At 47.4% G+C, this 18,759-nt stretch overlaps 1 protein-coding gene across 2 annotated transcripts in view; it reads right to left on the bottom strand.

Annotated features, from left to right (window-relative positions):
- FRZB (frizzled related protein) overlaps nucleotides 1-18,141 on the bottom strand; it is a 36,236-nt gene extending 18,095 nt beyond the window's left edge. The window contains exons 1-2 of one of the 2 annotated variants that reach the window (XM_035112019.2): nucleotides 17,226-18,141; nucleotides 5,696-5,743 (exon numbers count right to left, since the gene is read on the bottom strand). In XM_035112019.2, the coding sequence (XP_034967910.2) occupies nucleotides 5,696-5,743; nucleotides 17,226-17,691 (514 nt within the window). In that variant the 5' untranslated portion in view covers nucleotides 17,692-18,141. The remainder of the gene's footprint in view (nucleotides 1-5,695; nucleotides 5,744-17,225) is intronic. The other variant, XM_060280448.1, reaches the window with a different exon arrangement.
- Between the last annotated feature and the right edge of the window lie 618 nt (nucleotides 18,142-18,759).

The following is an 18,759-nucleotide window of genomic DNA, read 5'->3' as shown; positions in this document are numbered from 1 at the left end:
GAAAGAAAGAAAGAAAGAAAGAAAGAAAGGCTGGCTGGCTTATGAAACAGACAAAAATGTCATTTCCTAGCCAAAGGAAGAGGGGTAATATTTATACATAAGGTTTTGCCAGCTGACGTTGCCAGGGATGAGACTTGACTTGATTCGATTTTGCACAGAGACATTATTCACCAGCGAAAATAACACACCAACTTTCTTTGGAAATGCTCAGCCCAAGGTTTTTTTTCTTTGAACAATAGGGTATAATCCTCACTGGAGGGCAATGCTTAGAATGCAGAAATAATAATGCTCTGTGTGTTCCTACAGCACTTTTTAGAATAGCTCAAAGAGTTTCACATACATTTTTCTCATTGTTAATTCTTATAGCAAGGATGGGTAACCTGGGGCCTTCAAGAGGCGGTTGGACTACAACTCGCATCCTTCCTCACCACTGGCCATGCTGGCTGGGGCTGATGGGAGCTGGAGTCCCAAGAACGACTGGAGGACACCAGGTATCCCCATCTGTGCCTTACGAAAACTGTTTCCTGTTCCTGGTACAGAAGATAAGGAGCTGGATGGACCAGTGGTCTGATTCAGTAAAATGCAGTAGCATCCTTTGACCCTAACCTCTAGTGTCCTTGCATATCTTTATTCACTTCCAAACCAGATAAAAATAAGATGTCAGGCTATTGGTCTCTCTAACCCAGTACAGTCGTACCTTGGATCCCGAATGCCTTGATACTCGGATGTTTTGGCTCCCGAACGCTGCAAACCCAGAAGTGATTGTTCCGGTTTGCAAATGTTCTTTTGGAACCCGAACATCTGACGGGTTCCGCGGCTTCTGATTGGCTGCAGGAGCTTCCTACAGCCAATCAGAAGCCGCAATTTGGTTTTTGAATGTTTTGGAAGTCGAACGGACTTCCGGAACAGATTCCGTTCGACTTCCAAGGTACGACTGTACTGACCATGAGGGTTGCTTGAGGAATTCCAGCTTCTGTAAGTTCCTATACAAACTGGCCCCATCCTAATGTGTGTGTCAGAACTTGATTCTCCACCCGCATTTTCCTTCCCAATTGTTCTGAATACAGTTCTCAAATTTTTTTTAAAAAAAGCTTTGAAATACACTTCACAGTTTGAGAGAAGATGCATTAGAAATATGTTTTTGAATTTGTATGCAGATTTTTTTTAATTGACAGATTAACATAGGATCAGGACAGTACAGTGGTACCTCTACTTACGAATTTAATGCGTTCCGAACGCACATTCGTAAGTAGAAAAAAATTGTACGTCGAATCCCATAGGAATGCATTGGGAGAAAAAAATCGTAAGTCGAAGCAACCCTATCTAAAAATTCGTAAGTAGAAAGAATCCTATCTAAACCACATCCAAGATGGCAGACGGAGCTCCATTCATAAGTAGAAACATTCGTAAGTAGAGTTATTCATAAGTAGAGGTACCACTGTACTGATTTGTGGGTGGGCATATAAGAAAGTAACACAAACAAGAAATGAACTGCTTCCCCCATCCTGATGGTCCACTATACTATTAACAGTTATATGACTCCAGCAGAGACCCTTCCCAGCCCTGCCAATAGAAGGAGGCATTCAATGTCACACTAAGTAAAAATTCATTAGCAGAACACTAGCTGAGCTTGTGTGGAAGAAGTTAAATGCAGTATTCACTATAGAACACAATTCAAAACTGAATTTAAAAACACACAGGGTAAAGTCTTGGCTTGCTTGATTCCTTGTTTATTTGCAGGTGCGGGATGTGTTACTTAACAATTTCACGACGAGGGGAAGTCGTGAAGTAACGCGCCCCGCAACTGCGAATAAACAAGGAATTAAACAAACCAAGACTTTACCATGTGTTTTTTTTATTTAAAAAAATGCAGTTTTCTAATTGTGTTCTATTGTAAAGAGCAGAAAACCAGTGTGATACTCATGGCCAGTGTGCAACAGATTACTGTAATTCTAGTACTTCCTGTTGCACAACAAGCTTCTGCTAGTGCAACTGTTGCATCAGATTTCACACTGCACAACCAATATTCTTACCCTTATGCTAGCACTATGGCCATTCACTGGTGATAAGACAATGCTGAATCCAGGCCAGTGATTCCTACATTGCAGGGGGTTGGACTAGATGGTCCTTGGGGTCCCTTCCAACTCTACAATTCTGTGGTTCTACGATCCGTTTACCTGGAGGTGCCAGGGTTTGAACCGGGAGCATTTTGCACACCAAGCATGTGCTCAGCCACTTAAGTAAGTAAAAGGCAAATTTATACATTTCTCCCTGCAGTGCTCTTGATGTGGGGGGATGATGATAATAATAATAATAATAATAATAATAATAATAATAATAATAACAACAACAACAATAATAATTTATTTATTTATTTATTTATACCCCGCCCATCTGACTGGGTTTCCCCAGCCACTCTGGGCGGCTTCCAACAGAAAAATAAAATACAGTAATCTATTAAACATTAAAAGCCTCCCTAAACAGGGCTGCCTTCAGATGTCTTCTAAAAGTCTGGTAGTTGTTGTTCTCCTTGACATCAGATGGGAGGGCGTTCCACAGGGCGGGTGCCACTACCGAGAAAGCCCTCTGCCTGATTCCCTGTAGCTTTGCTTCTCACAGTGAGGGAACCACCAGAAGGCCCTCAGAGCTGGACCTCAGTGTCCGGGCAGAACGATGGGGGTGAAGACGCTCCTTCAGGTATACTGGACCGAGGCCATTCACCTTGTACAAAATCACTGCAAAAAGGGGTAGGCTGGCAGAAAAGTAAGCTAGGCAAAAAAGAAGCAATGAAATAGAGGGAGCAAAAAGGACGGAGGCCATCCACTTTCCATAGGGGCATCTTGTCACACACTACTGAATAAACACAGAGTTTGAGTTGCAGCCCCAAAGGGCGACAAAACTAGTGACTTTATCAAACCTACTGGTCAATGTGGTGTGTTTACAATAGATCCACAGACAGGCTAGAATCCTAACAAGAGAGAAGTTCTGTTCGTGGGGGTGGGCTGGTGTGGAGGGCTCCCTGGTCCTGAATGGGGTAACTGTACCCCAGAAGGACCAGGTGTGCAGCCTGGGAGTCATTTTGGACTTCTCACAGTGAGGGAACCACCAGAAGGCCCTCGGAGCTGGACCTCAGTGTCCGGGCAGAACGATGGGGGTGAAGACGCTCCTTCAGGTATACTGGACCGAGGCCATTCACCTTGTACAAAATCACTGCAAAAATCACTGGGAGTCCATGGAGGCACAGGTCAATTCTGTGCCCAGGGCGGCGGTCTATCAGCTCCATCTGGTATGCAGGCTGAGACCCTACCTGCCTGCAGACTGTCTCGCCAGAGTGGTGCATGCTCTAGTTATCTCCCGCTTGGACTACTGCAATGCGCTCTATGTGGGGCTACCTTTGAAGGTGACCCGGAAACTACAATTAATCCAGAATGCGGCAGCTAGACTGGTGACTGGGAGCAGCCGCCGAGACCACATAACACTGGTCTTGAAAGATCTACATTGGCTCCCAGTAAGTTTCCGAGTACAGTTCAAAGTGTTGGTGCTGACCTTTAAAGCCCTAAATGGCCTCAGTCCAGTATACCTGAAGGAGCGTCTCCACCCCCATCATTCTGCCCGGACACTGAGGTCCAGCTCCGAGGGCCTTCTGACGGTTCCCTCACTGTGAGAAGCAAAGCTACAGGGAACCAGGCAGAGGGCCTTCTCGGTAGTGGCACCCGCCCTGTGGAACGCCCTCCCATGAGAAGTTAAAGAAATAAACAACTGTTTGACATTTAGAAAACATCTGAAGGCAGCCCTGTTTAGGGAAGTTTTTAATCTGTGACATTTTATTGTATTTTAATCTTTGCTGGAAGCCGCCCAGAGTGGTTGGGGGGACCCAGCCGGATGGGCGGGATACAAATAATGAATTATTATTATTATTATTATTATTATTATTATTATTATTATTATACCCAGCTTTGTCCAAGAAAGAACCTACTTTTTTAAAAAATGAACCTCAGAAGGAAAAACCCTTTAACTACAGGATTTTAAAATCTTCTTTTACATCACTTCCAACCTTCCTCATCACAGAAAGCAATTTATATAATTTTACTCTTAGACGGGGCAAGCCTCATAGCAACGCAAGAGGCAGCTTTTATAAAATACAACTTTCAAGGGAGACCTGCTGCCATTTCAGTAAAGGATGGCGTACGTATTCGAATGTGAAGCAATCCTAATATGGCAGCCCCCAGCCCAAACGGATACATCTCTCTTTGAGCAGGACCCAATTTTAACTCACAATTGCATTCAGCCTCCACCATGGCTTGCCTCTCTTCCTTCCCCTCTCCAAGTCAAAAAATCTTATATCAGAAAAGCAGGGGAGGGGGCTCCCATGGTCCTCCAAGAGGGTCCCACGGGGCTTTCCTTATCTGCAAATGATGCACAGGCATAATTTCTCTGAGAAATAATGGAACTGCTCGTCATCCCATCATCCCTGGCCAGAAATAACGATCTGTGCATCAATTGCTATGGGACCTGTCTGTATCCATGCAAGTCCTCTGCCATCTATCATCCTCCAAGCCTCCTGAGGTGTAGAACAGAGATCGGCAACCTCTGGCCCATGGGCCGGATCCACCTCAAGGAGGCCGTTTATCCAGCCCACGAGCCGCCCAGTCACCAAGCCGCCAGCTTGGCAAGTCCCCTGCACGCTGCGCTAAACCAGCACAGCGCGGGGACTCACCGAGTGGTGCCGGAAATGGCATCCAACCGCTTCTGCGCATGCCCAGGTGCCCAAAATCGCTTCTGCGCAGGCACGATTTTTAGCTTCCGGGCATGCACAGCACGGCGCCGGAAATCGCTTGTACGCATATCTGGGCCACGGCCGGAAAACGTTGCCGACGCCTGGTGTAGAAGATACTGATCAAGATGGACTCGCTATCAAGCGCTTCCTCTTACGGCCACGGACAGTATCATGGCACACATGTAGGCTCAACTGAACAGCGAGCCACGATTTGTGGACACCACCCATGTCTTCCCTCCCACATTTCAACATCACACTGAACAGAAGTGGAAGCTGTCCTTTTGCATGTCTGTACAAGTAACCCTCACTCCCCAAGAGTGCTCTCAAGTTGATGGGAAAAGGGATTTTGTGTCGGGAGAGACATGGAGATTAGCCATGTGGACAGTAGATTTGCAGGACCCTGATAAAGCAAGAACTACCCGTAAACTACCCGTAAATTCAGCAGCTGCATTTCATGAATGTACTGGCTCTTTGACACATGAAGGATAGAGTTCACTTGCATTCAGCACCTCTAAAGTTTTGCTGTTTTCTTAAATCTCCAGATATCTTTTCTTGTTTCCTGTCTGGCTCTGTGGGCAGAAACAATCAAAGGACCTTCCCACCACCACCCGGCCATCATGTTGCTGTCATGACATGATCACGACACATCATGGCGTTATCACGCCACTGTCGTAACACATCAAAACGCTATTGGGTCACTGCATTGTTAAGATCTGCTCTCAAGACAGTGATACAGATAGCTCAACTGGTCGAGCATGAGGCCCCTTAATCTCAGGGTTGTGGGTTCGAGTGCCACATTGGGCGCAAGATTCCTGAATTGCAGGGGGCTGGACTAGATGACCCTTGTGACCCCTTCCAAATCTACCATTCTATGATTCTATAAGAAAAAGAAGAAATGATTAGATAAAATGTACTCACCATTGCCGGCGCCTCTACAGTTGCCATTATTAGACTCCATAGGGAAATCTGGCATGAATTGTTAAATATGTAAAGAAATGTTAGTATTTTTAATATTGGATTATGTCAACACAGCCACATCAAAATGCTCAAATTTTAATACACTAAATATTAGAAAATAACAAAGACTATATTAATGGGAGGGATGGGGGTGTGCTCCCTATATGTAGACAATGGCTTAAAATCAGGACCAAGCGTATGATCCCAGGTCTCCTGGTAGCAAATGGAGTTGGCTGCACACTCAGAGCACTTTTGGGTGCTTCTATTGACAACTGGGCAGCCTAGCTTGTGTGCAGAGCTGGATCAGAGCCATTCTTTTTAACAGAAGCAAGAAAAAGATGAGGTGTTAAAAAGCTGGAGCAAACCTATTTGTTTTTAAACACTTATCCGTGACTTATGGCAGTGGTGAGCATGCCCTCTATCTCCCACCACGCATATGGAGAAATGCTTTTTGGCTCTCAAGAGCAGCGACAAAAATTCACAAAACAGTGCTCAAAACCAACCAACCTAGGGCTGTCAGCCAGCTAAAATGTGTTCATTAATCAACTTCCATTTAAATGGTAAATCACCCCATCAAGTAAGTTTAAATATATCTGCATATCACAAAAATACTTAAGGGTCTTTATTGAGATCCTGAAGTTGATGTCGTGTGCAGCTCAATTAATCAAAGGTCTCCTCTCATTGCTAGAAGGACCATTCTTGATATTTTCAGTTTCCTTCCCTAGGACAACAGCACATCAGAACCAAACCAGACTAAAAAACAAGCAAACTTTGCTACCCTATTAGTTGAAATGTTCATTTGCGATTAAAATTGCCCACCAGTTAATCAAATAAAGCTTTTGTTGCACTATCTGTTGGTCAGTGAATTAAATGTTGCAGCTGCACATAACAAAATCATTAACATGTTGCAAATTACTGTATCTGATTTAAATGGGTAGAAGGCACAATGCCACATTTCAATTTTTTTCCTACTTAGGAAGAAGTGTGCTACTTAATGTATTCCACATTTACAATGCAGCCAATGTTTACAGTGTTTCAGCATGTGAGATATAGATACTGTATATATTTTTACTATTATATCTACTAAGGGAGGAATTCAGTATTGTGCTATGGCGATAATTCTATCAGGACAAGAATTTCAACTTGCCATAAAGAACAACCCCTCCTCAACTCTCCCCCATGCACTATTCTGGGGGTTCTCCATTTGTGGGGGCACAAAGGGTTGAGTGGGGAAACCCAATTGCACAAGCAGAGGTCCTTGCACAGGACTTCCGCTGACGGACTTGTTAGTTGAATTTTGCCCTAGATGTTTGTTCACTATGCATTTGGACACCTAAAGAGCTCCTAAGTTTGGATACAATTGGATTCAATTATGAAAGTAAAGAATTGACTGAATTTTTCCAGTGGCGGACCTTGGAGTCTCAAATTTCAGAGACGCCCCCTTGCCTCTCGCCTTCCATTCTACATCATAGTTGTGCCCCCCCCCCCCAAAGCTCTGCACCCAGCGCGACCGAACGGGTCATGCTCCCCTAAATCTGCCCCTGACTTTTCAAAAAATTCACTGATTTTTTGTTGTTGTTGTTTCGTAGAATTCCCAAGCAACGAGGCTGCTTGAACATGTGTATGCGTGTATATTGCACTATGCATAAAATTCGGAACCGGCAGCCTGAGCATTAACTGCTACATTAGTAAATACTGAGCATGAGAAAAGAAAAAAAGTAGAGAGAAGAACAACAGCTTCACCGGATTCAAAAGCCTCAAGCGGCTCTCAAGGGCAGCGGTCCTGCATCCTTTACGAGCGTCTGCGGGACGCAGAGGGTGAACAGAACCCAGCCCAGTCCTCGCGGTCAACACCGCTGGTTGCAATCATGTGGGGCACAGAGGGTTCAGGGAGCCTGTGCTCCAGCCCAGCCCGCACCCACTGGAGGGGCTGTACTGCACTGCCTGCTGGCCCAGCCACCCACCCAGGGAGGGGTCCAGCTGGCCAATGAGGCTTTTGGCAGGTGAATCCCCCATCCCCAATGGGCGGTCATTCAGTGAGAGAGCTGGGGACATGGCAGTGAGGCCAGGCCAGGGACCCGGAACAGGAAGGGTGGGATGGAGATCCCTGCATGGGGGCACCTGGTTTGCACTCCCTAAAAATCGAGCACCCAGGGCTATGGCCCCCCTGGCCCTCCCCACGCTATGCCCCTGCTCAAGGTTTCAGGTCTTGCCTAGCCCCACCTGGGGCTGGCAGGGTTTGAACCAAGGATCTTTTTGCACACAAAGCATGTGCCACAATGCTGAGCTGTCAGGAAACTCTTTAAACCAACAATATGGTGGCCCCTAACACAATGTAAGCCGTATGGTTATTATTTTCCTCCTCCAGTCCTTTACCTCATAATGTAGTGGTAAATGCCAAACTCGTGCAATGAGTCCCTGGCAACACGCACTGCTCCTATACTGCATCCCCAAATTTCGGCCCTCCAGATGTTTTGGACTACAATTCCCATCATCCATGACCATTGGTCCCTTTAGCTAGGGATCATGGGAGTTGTAGGCCAAAACATCTGGAGGGCCGCAGTCTGGGGATGCCTGGCCTATACTGAATGATACCTCAGATGTGCCCACCAGGCTGGCCAAGATTTGTGGCCAAAAATTGCCTATACACTGACCTCCTTCATCTAGGCACTTCAGCCTACATCTCAAGTGGAATGTGGCTGTCACTGTGGTCTAAACCACTGAGCCTCTTGGGCTTGCTGATCAGATGGTTGACGGTTCGAATCCCCGTGATGGAGTGAGCTCCCGTTGCTTTGTCCCAGCTCCTGCCAACCTAGCAGTTCAAAAGCACGCCAGTGCAAGTAGATAAATAGGTACCACTGCAGCGGGAAGGTAAGTGGTGTTTCTGTCACGGTGTCTCGTTGCACCAGAAGCAGTTTAGTCATGCCAGCCACATGACCCAGAAAGCTGTCTGTGGACAAACGCCGGCTCCCTCGTCCTGAAAGCAAAATGAGCGCCGCAACCCCAGAGTCGCCTTTGAGTGGACTTAAGCATCCAGGGGTCCTATACCTTTACCTTTCACCTTTACTCCCCTAGTTACTCTGTGACAACATTCTCAACTCCAGAAACCAGATCCAAATTAACAACTAACTAGAATAGAAATGTTTTATTCTACTTTTAGAAGGCAGAATTATATTCCTTGGGGGAAAGTGGGTGGAGTGGGAGACGAGAGAGAGAGAAAGAGAGAGAGAGAGAGAGAGAGAGAGAGAGAGAGAGAGAGAGAGAGAGAGAGAGAGAGAGAGAGATGACTTCTACATAGTGGCCAGCGTGTTTGTTTAATTTTTTTAATCAGAATTTAGAATGTCATCATGTTCCCATTCAGTGAAAGAAAGTGTTCATGGATTTCAGGCTGGAATCATTCAATGAAACTATTGTGCTCCTTCTGGTCCTTCGTAATAGGTAACTTTGGGGCAATTTGACAGAAAACGACTTCTCTCCGCTTTTGAATGCGACTGCTCTTAAATGGCTGCAGGCTCTGCCAAGGCTGGTTTCAGTGCAGATCTTGTTTTTCAGCAGCGCTGGGAAGCATCTCCACATGATGGGAGGAAGATGTTTGCAAAAACCTCAATATGAGACATTCACTAGCTCCCTCCTTGCTTGGGCACTCAAAACCACTTGCGCTGAAACCTTCCCAGCAGGTATCAGCCCAACACAGCTGCAACAACAGTCTGTACTCTGTCTACAGACAGACCCGGGGAATTAGGTTTAGAATGGCTGGAGCTTGAAGAGCAGATGTCAAAATACAAGGCAAAGAGAGGAGGAGGAGGAGGAGGAGTTGGAATTAGCCTGAGGAGGGAGATGGGGACCAAGTCAAGCTGTTCTGCTGAGCCGAAGGCAGAGAAATGGTGAACGTTTTGACAAATCAGCAATGGCTGATGTTTTAAATGGGTCTGACTCCAACACTGTAGCATATCAGACATAGCAAACGTGGTGGCCCTCTGGATGTTGCTGTTTTTATGGCTCTGTTCTATTGTTTGTATTCATGCACATAACTTGGTGATTTTGAGGTTTATAAATGGTTTTACATAAAATAAATACATAGTACAGTATCATCTTTAACCAATAGCCAGGTTGGCTGGGGCTCAGGGAAATTGGTGTCCAACAACATCCCTGATATAAGCTATGCAAGAGCAAACTAGTGTGGAGCCAACAGGCGTTTTGCACTTTGAGAGGGCAGAGAACAAACTATCACAATGAAGGCATGAGCTGTAAAAGGACCAGCTGTAAAAGGACAACCCTCATCCACAACTTCTGCATTTTTTTTTTGCTCTTCCCATCTGTGCTGCTCCTTCTCATCACCTGACCATATGAATGCCCGCATTATATGTGCTCATCCCATATATATTCATTTGTCTACTCCATGTGTCCCTGGGCCTTCCAGAGCCCTGTATTTGTAAAATAGTTAACAGCCTTCTTTACTAGCTATGAAAAAGGCCAGATACACTGGACTGAGCCTGCAAAACTCAACAGATTTCTCAAAGCCTTACAGTGACAATCACCATCATAAATATACAACCTCATTATTGCTTTGACAATTAAAAAGGTTGATAATCTTTTCCCCACAACAAAGCTTGGTCAAAGTAATCTGCATGTCCTCAACCCCATAAATTTTTATTGCCCACTTTTGTAATTTAATCCCAGTGCTTTCTTTTCCGGTGCCATTCTTCCACCATCTAGGGAGAACCTGTTTGCTGGAAGAGCCAGTGAAATCAAAGGATCTCAATGCTACCACCACCAAAAGACAAACAAGCAGAGGGAGGATGCCATTCCTTTGACAGAGAGGGACATCAAGATGGTTAATCTGATTGAATTGCATCTGATGGTAAGCTCTTAGGAGACTGCTCTGCTGTGAGAGATCAGAGGGAAGTGAGAATTCTGCGTGAGAGAAGTGAGAATTCTGCAAGAGATCAGAGGAAAGCGAGAATTCTGCGTGAGAGAAGTGAGAATTCTACAAGAGATCAGAGGGAAGTGAGAATTCTGCAAGAGATCAGAGGGAAGTGAGAATTCTTGCCCACCCCATTGCTACTGTTCCTGCCATAGTAACACAATGGCCATGCCTGTCAATGTTTGCTCTTGCAGCATCAGCATCACAGCCACCAAGTGCAGGAAGTTATATAGAAAAGTGAGACTGGGTTCCATGAAGAAGAAGTTTCCTTCCTTTGGGACAATCCTGTCTCTGGGTCTTCACAGTGCAACCCATGGGGCTTCTGCTCTGAGCCACATAGTGCTAGTGGGAAATAAAGGCATCTCAATCTACGCAGCAGTTGTGGGAAGATGGAGATTAGAACCTTCCCAGGAGATTTGCTCCCCAAATTAACTGTGCAGATACATCCTTGCGTTTAGCACTTCGGTTACAGGGAATTTACATGATTTCCCCTAGAAATCCAACAGGACTTCCTTCCCTCTCAGCTAGCACATCAATGGCAATACTAGATTTTACTTTACTTATTTGTTGAATTCCTATCAAGCTATTTTTCCAAGGAGCTCAGCGCAGTGCCCCTTTTATAGCTGACAGATAGTGATTGGTCCATGGACACCACGTGGATGAGCAGGGATTTGAACCTGGGTCTCCTCAGTCCTAGTCTGACACTCTAACCATTTCACCATACTGGCTCTCAGCATGAGAGGTTGCATAGATTTGATGCCTACTTGTTTGATAGTACTCATAGTGCAATTTCTTATAAGCAGCACGACTCCTTGTTCCACAAAATAGCACTTACTCCTCTCCCCTATAGCAATGCTTGACCTTTTTAAAACAACAACACCGTTTCCCATGTTTTGTTTCTTTGCTTAATTCTGCAAATTACTTCCCCATTTCCATCACTGGTATTTAATAAAAGTAATTTATTTTTATTTATTTTTTATTTTCCCCTAAAGTAAGGCTGCAGTTCTCTCCTTCCCACAATGTATAAAAAGGGGGTGGGGTTTCATGCCAGTGAGACACTAACAAAAATAACCTAGTTACAGGTAGGTAGCCATGTTGGTCTGAGTCGAAATAAAATTTAAAAAATCCTTCAGTAGCACCTTAAAGACCAACTAAGTTTTTATTTTGGTATGAGCTTTCGTGTGCATGCACACTTCTTCAGATACCTATTCCAGGGTTTTGCCACCATTAGCTCAAGGGTCAAGCAAAATGTTGCATGAAACTTGCACAATTCAACCCCTTTTCTTTTTCTTTTTCTTTATAATTCTTTACAATCTTTTTCTTTACTGCTTGGAATGATGAGAAGCAGAGAAATCAAATCACAAGGGAGGGGGAGTACTTAACCCTTTCCTGCATACCCTCACCATATTTCTCTTTCAAATTACCCCTCTCCAAACTGATTTTGTTGTTGTTGTTGTTGTTGTTTGCCCCTGGCAGTGTTCGAAAAGGCTTCTGGGGAGCATTATTATGTATTTGTAGTTAACATCTGCTTCAGCCCTCTAAGCAGTAGGTTAATAATTGGTGGTGAAAAGCCACCTTTGGATTCCATAGGCATTCTGTTTTGAGTCTATCTAACAGTCTGTGAGCTTCGATCCTCAATGATTTCCTGACTTCTGCCAAGTTTAGGAAAGGATTTGAGGCTAGAGAAAATGGCAGGAAGGGGCAAGCTGGGAACGGATCGTGACAAAATATGGAAGTGCTGTGACTTCTTGGGTGCAACCACTTCAACGTGCAAACAGAAGCATAGAATCATAGAATCATAGAGTTGGAAGAGACCACAAGGGTCATCCAGTCCAACCCCCTGCCAAGCAGGAAACACCATCAAAGCATTCTTGACATGTCTTGGCATTCTTGGCAGTCTTTGGGAATTCTTGTAATGTGGGAATTTTAGACATGTGTGGTGGGGATGGTGCAGGAAAGACTCCATCAGTTCCAACCCCCAACCCTGCCACCCACTGTGAGTTGAAGGTCAGCCATTAGCAGCGAGGAGTCTGCTTCTACCCATGTAGAATGGTGCAAAACCCTGATTTCTGCAAGTTCTGCAGCATGTGCGACACCTCCAGGAGCAGAGGCTTACCATGTCTCAGACTCCTGGAGGACGGGAGGGACCCCACCAAGACAACACGAGGAATTCCCTGATCAGAAATAAAAACTCCTGAAGAGGGCTAGAGCAGGCATCCCCAAACTTTGGCCCTCCAGATGTTTTGGACTACAATTCCCATCATCCCTGACCACTGGTCCTGTTAGCTAGGGATCATGGGAGTTGTAGGCCAAAACATCTGGAGGGCCACAGTTAGGGGATGCCTGGGCTAGAGAGTCACATTTGTTAAGGATCCCCCACAATGTAAAGCAAAGGTGAGGGAACATCTAATTTGGCCCAGGAGTCTGCCCCGCCCCCCGCCCCCCCCAAAAAAAATTACATGTGATGTCAGGTGTGGGGCAGGTAGAAGGCAATGGCTGCAAAGATGCAACCAGGAGCCTCAGAGTGTGCTCCAAACTTTTCCTCTGGCACTTTTAAACTTGGTGCTAAATGCAAGCCCCACTAGGACTGGTTTGGCCCAAGTGGAACTGGTCGCTGTGAAAAGCAGGCATTGCCATCAGCTGACCAGCAGCTGCTGGGTTACAAGGATCTTCCTCTTGCATTCAAGGTGGGCTGCAAGAAGAAACACTTGATCCAGTGGTTTTCAACCGGTGTACCATGGCACCCTGGGGTGCCTTGAATGATGGTCAGGGGTGCTGCGGGCAACACTGGCCTCTTTCTTTCTCTCTTTCTTTCTCTCTTTCTTTCTTTCTTTCTTTCTTTCTTTCTTTCTTTCTTTCTTTCTTTCTTTCCCTTCCTCCTCTGGTGCCCTCTCCTCACATTTCTTTTTCCATCAGGCCACTAAGGCTGGGGGCATCATGTTCCCAGGCCCCTTGGGGGGGGGTTGGCATGAGGAGACACCTCTCTTTGGGGTGAGGCTGCGGCTCAGAGACCAGGGACAGTGGTAGCAGCTGCCCTGAGGACTCTTAAGGAGAGGAGAGGAGCAGCTCCTCCACAAAGGAGGGTGTTCAAATAGGGGTGAGGAGCTACTGGTTCTGCAGGCAAGAGTTGACATAACTGGGCTCCTGAGCCCCACAGGGGTGCCAGAGAAAGGAAGTAATTGGTCAAAGGGCCATGGACTCAAAAAGGTTGAGACCCTGTGTCTTAATCTAATGCAGGCATAGGCAAACTTGGCCCTCCAGATGTTTTGGGACTACAACTCCCATCATCCCTAGCTAACAGTGCCAATGGTCAGGGATGCTGGGAATTGTAGTCTCAAAACATCTGGAGGGCCGAGTTTACCCATGCCTGATCTAATGCCATGGTAAAGCCAGGTGACTGACAGGTGGGCCCATATGTCAAAAGTGGTCCAAAGATGGGGGGGGGGCATGTCAGGATCTGGCCCACCAGCCAGATCCAATTTCCTATACCTAACGTAGAACATACAAACCAACCCACACATAGAAAAACCTGCACAATGAAAAGTCTAACTGCACTTTCTCCCCTTGGCATCTAGTATTCTATACGAAGGGAAATTGTATGAGAGGGCATTCAGTTATATGATCCCCATGATGTGGTCTGAAGTGAGTCAGTCTAAGAACAATTTTGCCATGTGATTTCTGTCAACTCAATCCTAGAGAGAAAGTACAAAGAATGTATGGGCATCAAAAGGAATGAGACTGAACATTGACTACAATTGATGAAGATTGCTAGGTGTTCCTTATTCTAAGGAGCATCCATTGTCTGGTTATATAGTATTAGACAGGACATCTAGAGCTGGAAAACGTGCAGGAAAGGGTAGTGAAAATGATCAAGGGGTTACTTAGAGTGCATTCCTTATGCAGAAAAGCTTTTATAAGAGAGATTTAGCTCATGATTGACAGCACGGAGAAAAGTAGAAAGGTGTTGCCCGCCCCACAGCCACCCTCCAGTCTCATAATACTAAAAATCTGGGTTTATCCAATGAAATTGACTAGCAGGAAAGTAAGGGCAGACTAACGTACAGTCGTACCTCAGAAGTTGAACAGAATCCGTTCCAGAAGTCTGTTCGACTTTCAAAACATTTGGGAACCAAGGTGCAGCTTCTGATTGGCTGCAGGAAGCTCCTGCAGCCAATCGGAAGCCGTGATGTACGTTAGGGTTCCAAAGAACATTCACAAACCGGAACAATCACTTCTGGGTTTGCGGCATTCGGGAGCCAAAAAATTCCTCTTGCAAAGCGTTTGACTTCCAAGGTACGACTGTACAGTCATACCTCATGATACGTCTGCTGCGGGTTGCGTCTTTTCAAGTTACGGACACGCCGAACTCAGAAGTCCCAGAATGGGTTATTTCCATGCTCCGTGTGTCTGTGACCTGCGCGCATGCGCAGAAGTGCTAAATCGTGCTTTGCGCATGCGCAGAAGCGCTGCATTGCATCACGCATGTGCGCAGTTGCGGTGCTTCAGGATGTGGCCTTTTCATGTTGCGAACGGGCCACCAGAATGGATCCTGTTCACACCAAGAGGTACCACTGTACTTAGTTCCTCACCCAAGAAATAATTAGTCTATTAATAATTAGTCTATTAGTCTATTAATTCTCTGCAACAAGATGAGGTGATGGCCACAGGCTTAGATGGTTTTAACTTTGGATTAGACATTTGTCTAATCATATCATATCAAGGTATATTAACCAGGAGAGTGAAACAGAACCTTCAGATACAGAAGTATTCCCTTAAAGGCTGGTTTTGGGGGGCAAAACAGCAAGCTGGCCACTGTTAAAAACAGGATGCTGTCCTACGTAGATGGGCCCTTGATCTAACCCAAAAAGCTCTTTCCACGGAATATAATGGAAACTCCACTTCTGAAAAGATTTGCCCCTGTTGGCCCAGGATTTGAGGTTCACTGGGGAGGCCTGCTCCTGGCCCCACCAACAGCAGAAGCCCATTGCATGGCGACACGAGGGCAGGGCCTTCTTTGTGATGGCCCTGATTCCCTCTACCTGTTAAATTCCCTCCCCCTGGAGGCGTGGTTGTTGCCCGCACTCACTCAGTTTCCGGCAGCATCTTTAGACACTTCTTTTCACTCAAGGCTTTGGGGAGAGGCTGATATGTTTTAGGAACTGGTGAACTGTATTGGTGTGATGGTTGCAATACTGTTTTAAAGCAACAGCTGAGGTTTTAAACGGCTTTTGCTGGACACGTTGCTTTTAATCACCTTTTGTAAACCACCCCTTTCAAAATTGAACAAATCAACCGCTAAAAGAAGAAAGCTTTCAACCTTTCGAATGAATAAGTGACACACCTGAATAACAACCTTCAAAGGTGGAAGGAGAGAGCGTGAGGAACTAAAGGAGGCTGGCTGACGTCTTAATCATTTGAAACCAGAGAGGCTGTGTCATTGGCTGGTGCCCATTGGGAGTGGTAGGTCAGAAGGCTGGGAACCTAACAGTAGGTGGTGCCAGAGTCAACTGTCCCCCATCCTCCTCCCTACTGAGTTCTACAAGGGCAACACTGAGATTAAGGCGGAAGGGAATGTGACAACCAGGTGCAGGCTGGTTTAGGGAGGCTGAGAGGTTGGTGGGGCAGTGCCCCACCAGCACAGATGGACCAGCCTCCACTGCAGAGGGGGAATGAGTATGGAACGCTATGAGGGAGGACTGTCTCAGGTGATTAAAGACAGAGGGTTTCAGATATGTTGAGAGCTATGGTTTGCCAAAATCAGGGAGCAGAAATGGTTATAAGCAGGAGGTGGACATCTATGATGCAGCCATCTAAGAACAGGAAGCTACATATTCCAGGGGACCAGAAGAAGATCAAGAGCACTGGGGGAGCGGGTGTGGAAAGACGTCTGATTCTGCAGTGCTTTTGGCTTGAGTTTTCTGGGATCAAATTGGATTACTGAAGGGCGGAGGGAGGGGGGAGGATCTGAAATGGGCAAGGTTAGCAAGCCTCACTGAGGTTTTTTGTTGTTGGAATTGTGCAACAAGCTGTTTAAATTTTGGGCAAGTGGACATGGAAACTGGAAGGATTGGTCCGGCTTACTTTGAATGAAGAAGAATGATGGCTAAGTGGAGAGGGGGAAATCTGCAAATAGTGGATGCTGGAAGGATGCAGTGAGACAAGCTTTGGGGGGGGGCATTGGTGGACCCAGAAAAGCTTGAGCGTATTGGTTAGAAGACTGGTGGGCTTCAGAAACTTCAAGATCTGCTGAAGGATCATGCAGCACAGGGGGGCGGGTTGAGATCCTGTTTCTCTTCCAGATTTGTGCTGGAATGCCAACTCCCATCCTCCTGGACCACTAGCCACGCTGGCCGGGGCTGATAGGAGTTGGAGTGCACAATTTTTGGAGGGCGCCTCTGATGGGAGTTGCTGGGGAGGGGAGTGCCAGAAGGTTTAAGGTTAGGGTAGGGGGCAGAGATCCTGGGGGCGTCTTGGAAGTGTGTGTGTGTGTGCTGTGGGTAGGGGGGGTTTGGTGGGAGGTCAGGCCGGCGAGGCGGAAATGGCAGTGTCCCCGGGCGCGTCACTCACCGGATCCCTCGGCCGTGACGATGGCCTCCGGGGAGATGCAGACGCCTCGGTCGTAGACGGGCAGCTCGTCGCAGGCCAGGCTCTCGGGCCACGCGTGGCCGTACTTGACGAGCACGGGCTCGCAGCCGGCGCGGGCCCTCTCGCACACGGACTTGCAGGGCTTGATGGGCTCGTGCTGGAAGTCGATGGTGCAGATGGGCGCGTACATGGCGCACAAGAAGAAGAGCAAGTCCGCGCTGCAGTGGATGCCCAGCAAGCCCTCGAACTGCTCCATGGCCAGGATGGCGTTGGCCTGCGTGCTGTGGTGCAGGTGGTTGGGCATCTTGGTCATGTTCCAGGGCAACGACTTGCACAGCGGGATGCGCACCGGCTCGCAAGACGCGCCCGCGGCCGGCGGCGCCCAGCTCGCCAACAGCCCGCCTAGGGCGGCCAGCAAGGCGGGCGGCGGCAGCAGCAGCGCCACCATCGCCCTCGCCGAGGAGGAGCCCGACGGCGGAGACGTCCGCGGCGGCGCCCCCCTCCGGGGCAAGACCCTCGCGCCGCCGAGAAAGCTCTTCTTCCTGTCCCCGCGCGGCGGAGGGACTCCTCCGGGGTCCGCCGCCTTCTCCCCCTCGGGGACCAGGTCGACCCCTCTTGCAAAAGTCCGGGTTGAGGTGGGAGGGTGGGGGGTTGTGGAGATCGGAGGGAACTGGCTGGTACAAGGGGTGGGCGCTCCTCTTCTCTACATCGGGAAGGAAGGCGACTTTGGAGAGGCGCGCAGAGGGACTTGGAGACGTCGCCAAAGAAAAAGTTTTGGAGGAGAGAGGAATCGCGCTGCTGATCGATCTCGGCTCGGGCTGCTGGCTGCACAGGCGAGACCGGCTTCGCTTGTGTGCGGCTGGTGGAATCAGCCCCTTTTTCACTTTCCACCTCCTAGCCAAGGAGCCCCGGCTCCTCCTCTTTCTGCGCCGCGCGCTCCTGGTCCCACCCCTCTCCGCCGCCTCTCTGTTCCTTTGCAAGGGAGGAAAGAGGCTGTTGGGGGGTGGAAGACGAGAAGGAGCGAGGAACTGCATGACCTGAGGCTCGCATCCACTCCCATCAGTTATAAGTCACTGTTTGTCGTCTCCCACCCCTGGCTCTTCTGCTTATCCCCTTGGAAAGTTGCAGGCGCGCGCTCCTCTCCATCTGTTGCTTTCTCGTTTCTTCCTCCGGCTGCCAGAAAATAAAATAAAGGTGATCTTGTGAAGGGATTGACGCTCCGAGGTGGCGGGCGGGACACCCACACCGTCGAAGGAGCATAAATCTAAAAGTCAGGGGGCAGAGAACAGACTGGATTTCCAAAAATAATAATAAATACTTTAAAAGGCAGCAGCGCGTGCTCGCGCGCGCTTTCCTTCCCCCATAAATATCCCTAATGAAAAACAACGATGGCGAGGTGTTGATCTCCATCTCTGCTTAAGCCTTAAACAATCCTGTTCGAACTTTGTTTTCTTTCTCCAGCAACTGAAATAAAGGGAGCTCTCTCTCTCTCTCTCTCTCTCTCCCCGCAGCTGCC

This window comes from Zootoca vivipara, chromosome 1 (assembly GCF_963506605.1).
Source record: "Zootoca vivipara chromosome 1, rZooViv1.1, whole genome shotgun sequence".
Lineage (NCBI taxonomy): Eukaryota > Metazoa > Chordata > Lepidosauria > Squamata > Lacertidae > Zootoca > Zootoca vivipara.
The sequence above is the reverse complement of the archived record's forward strand: the minus strand, read 5'-3'. Positions and strand labels throughout refer to the sequence as shown.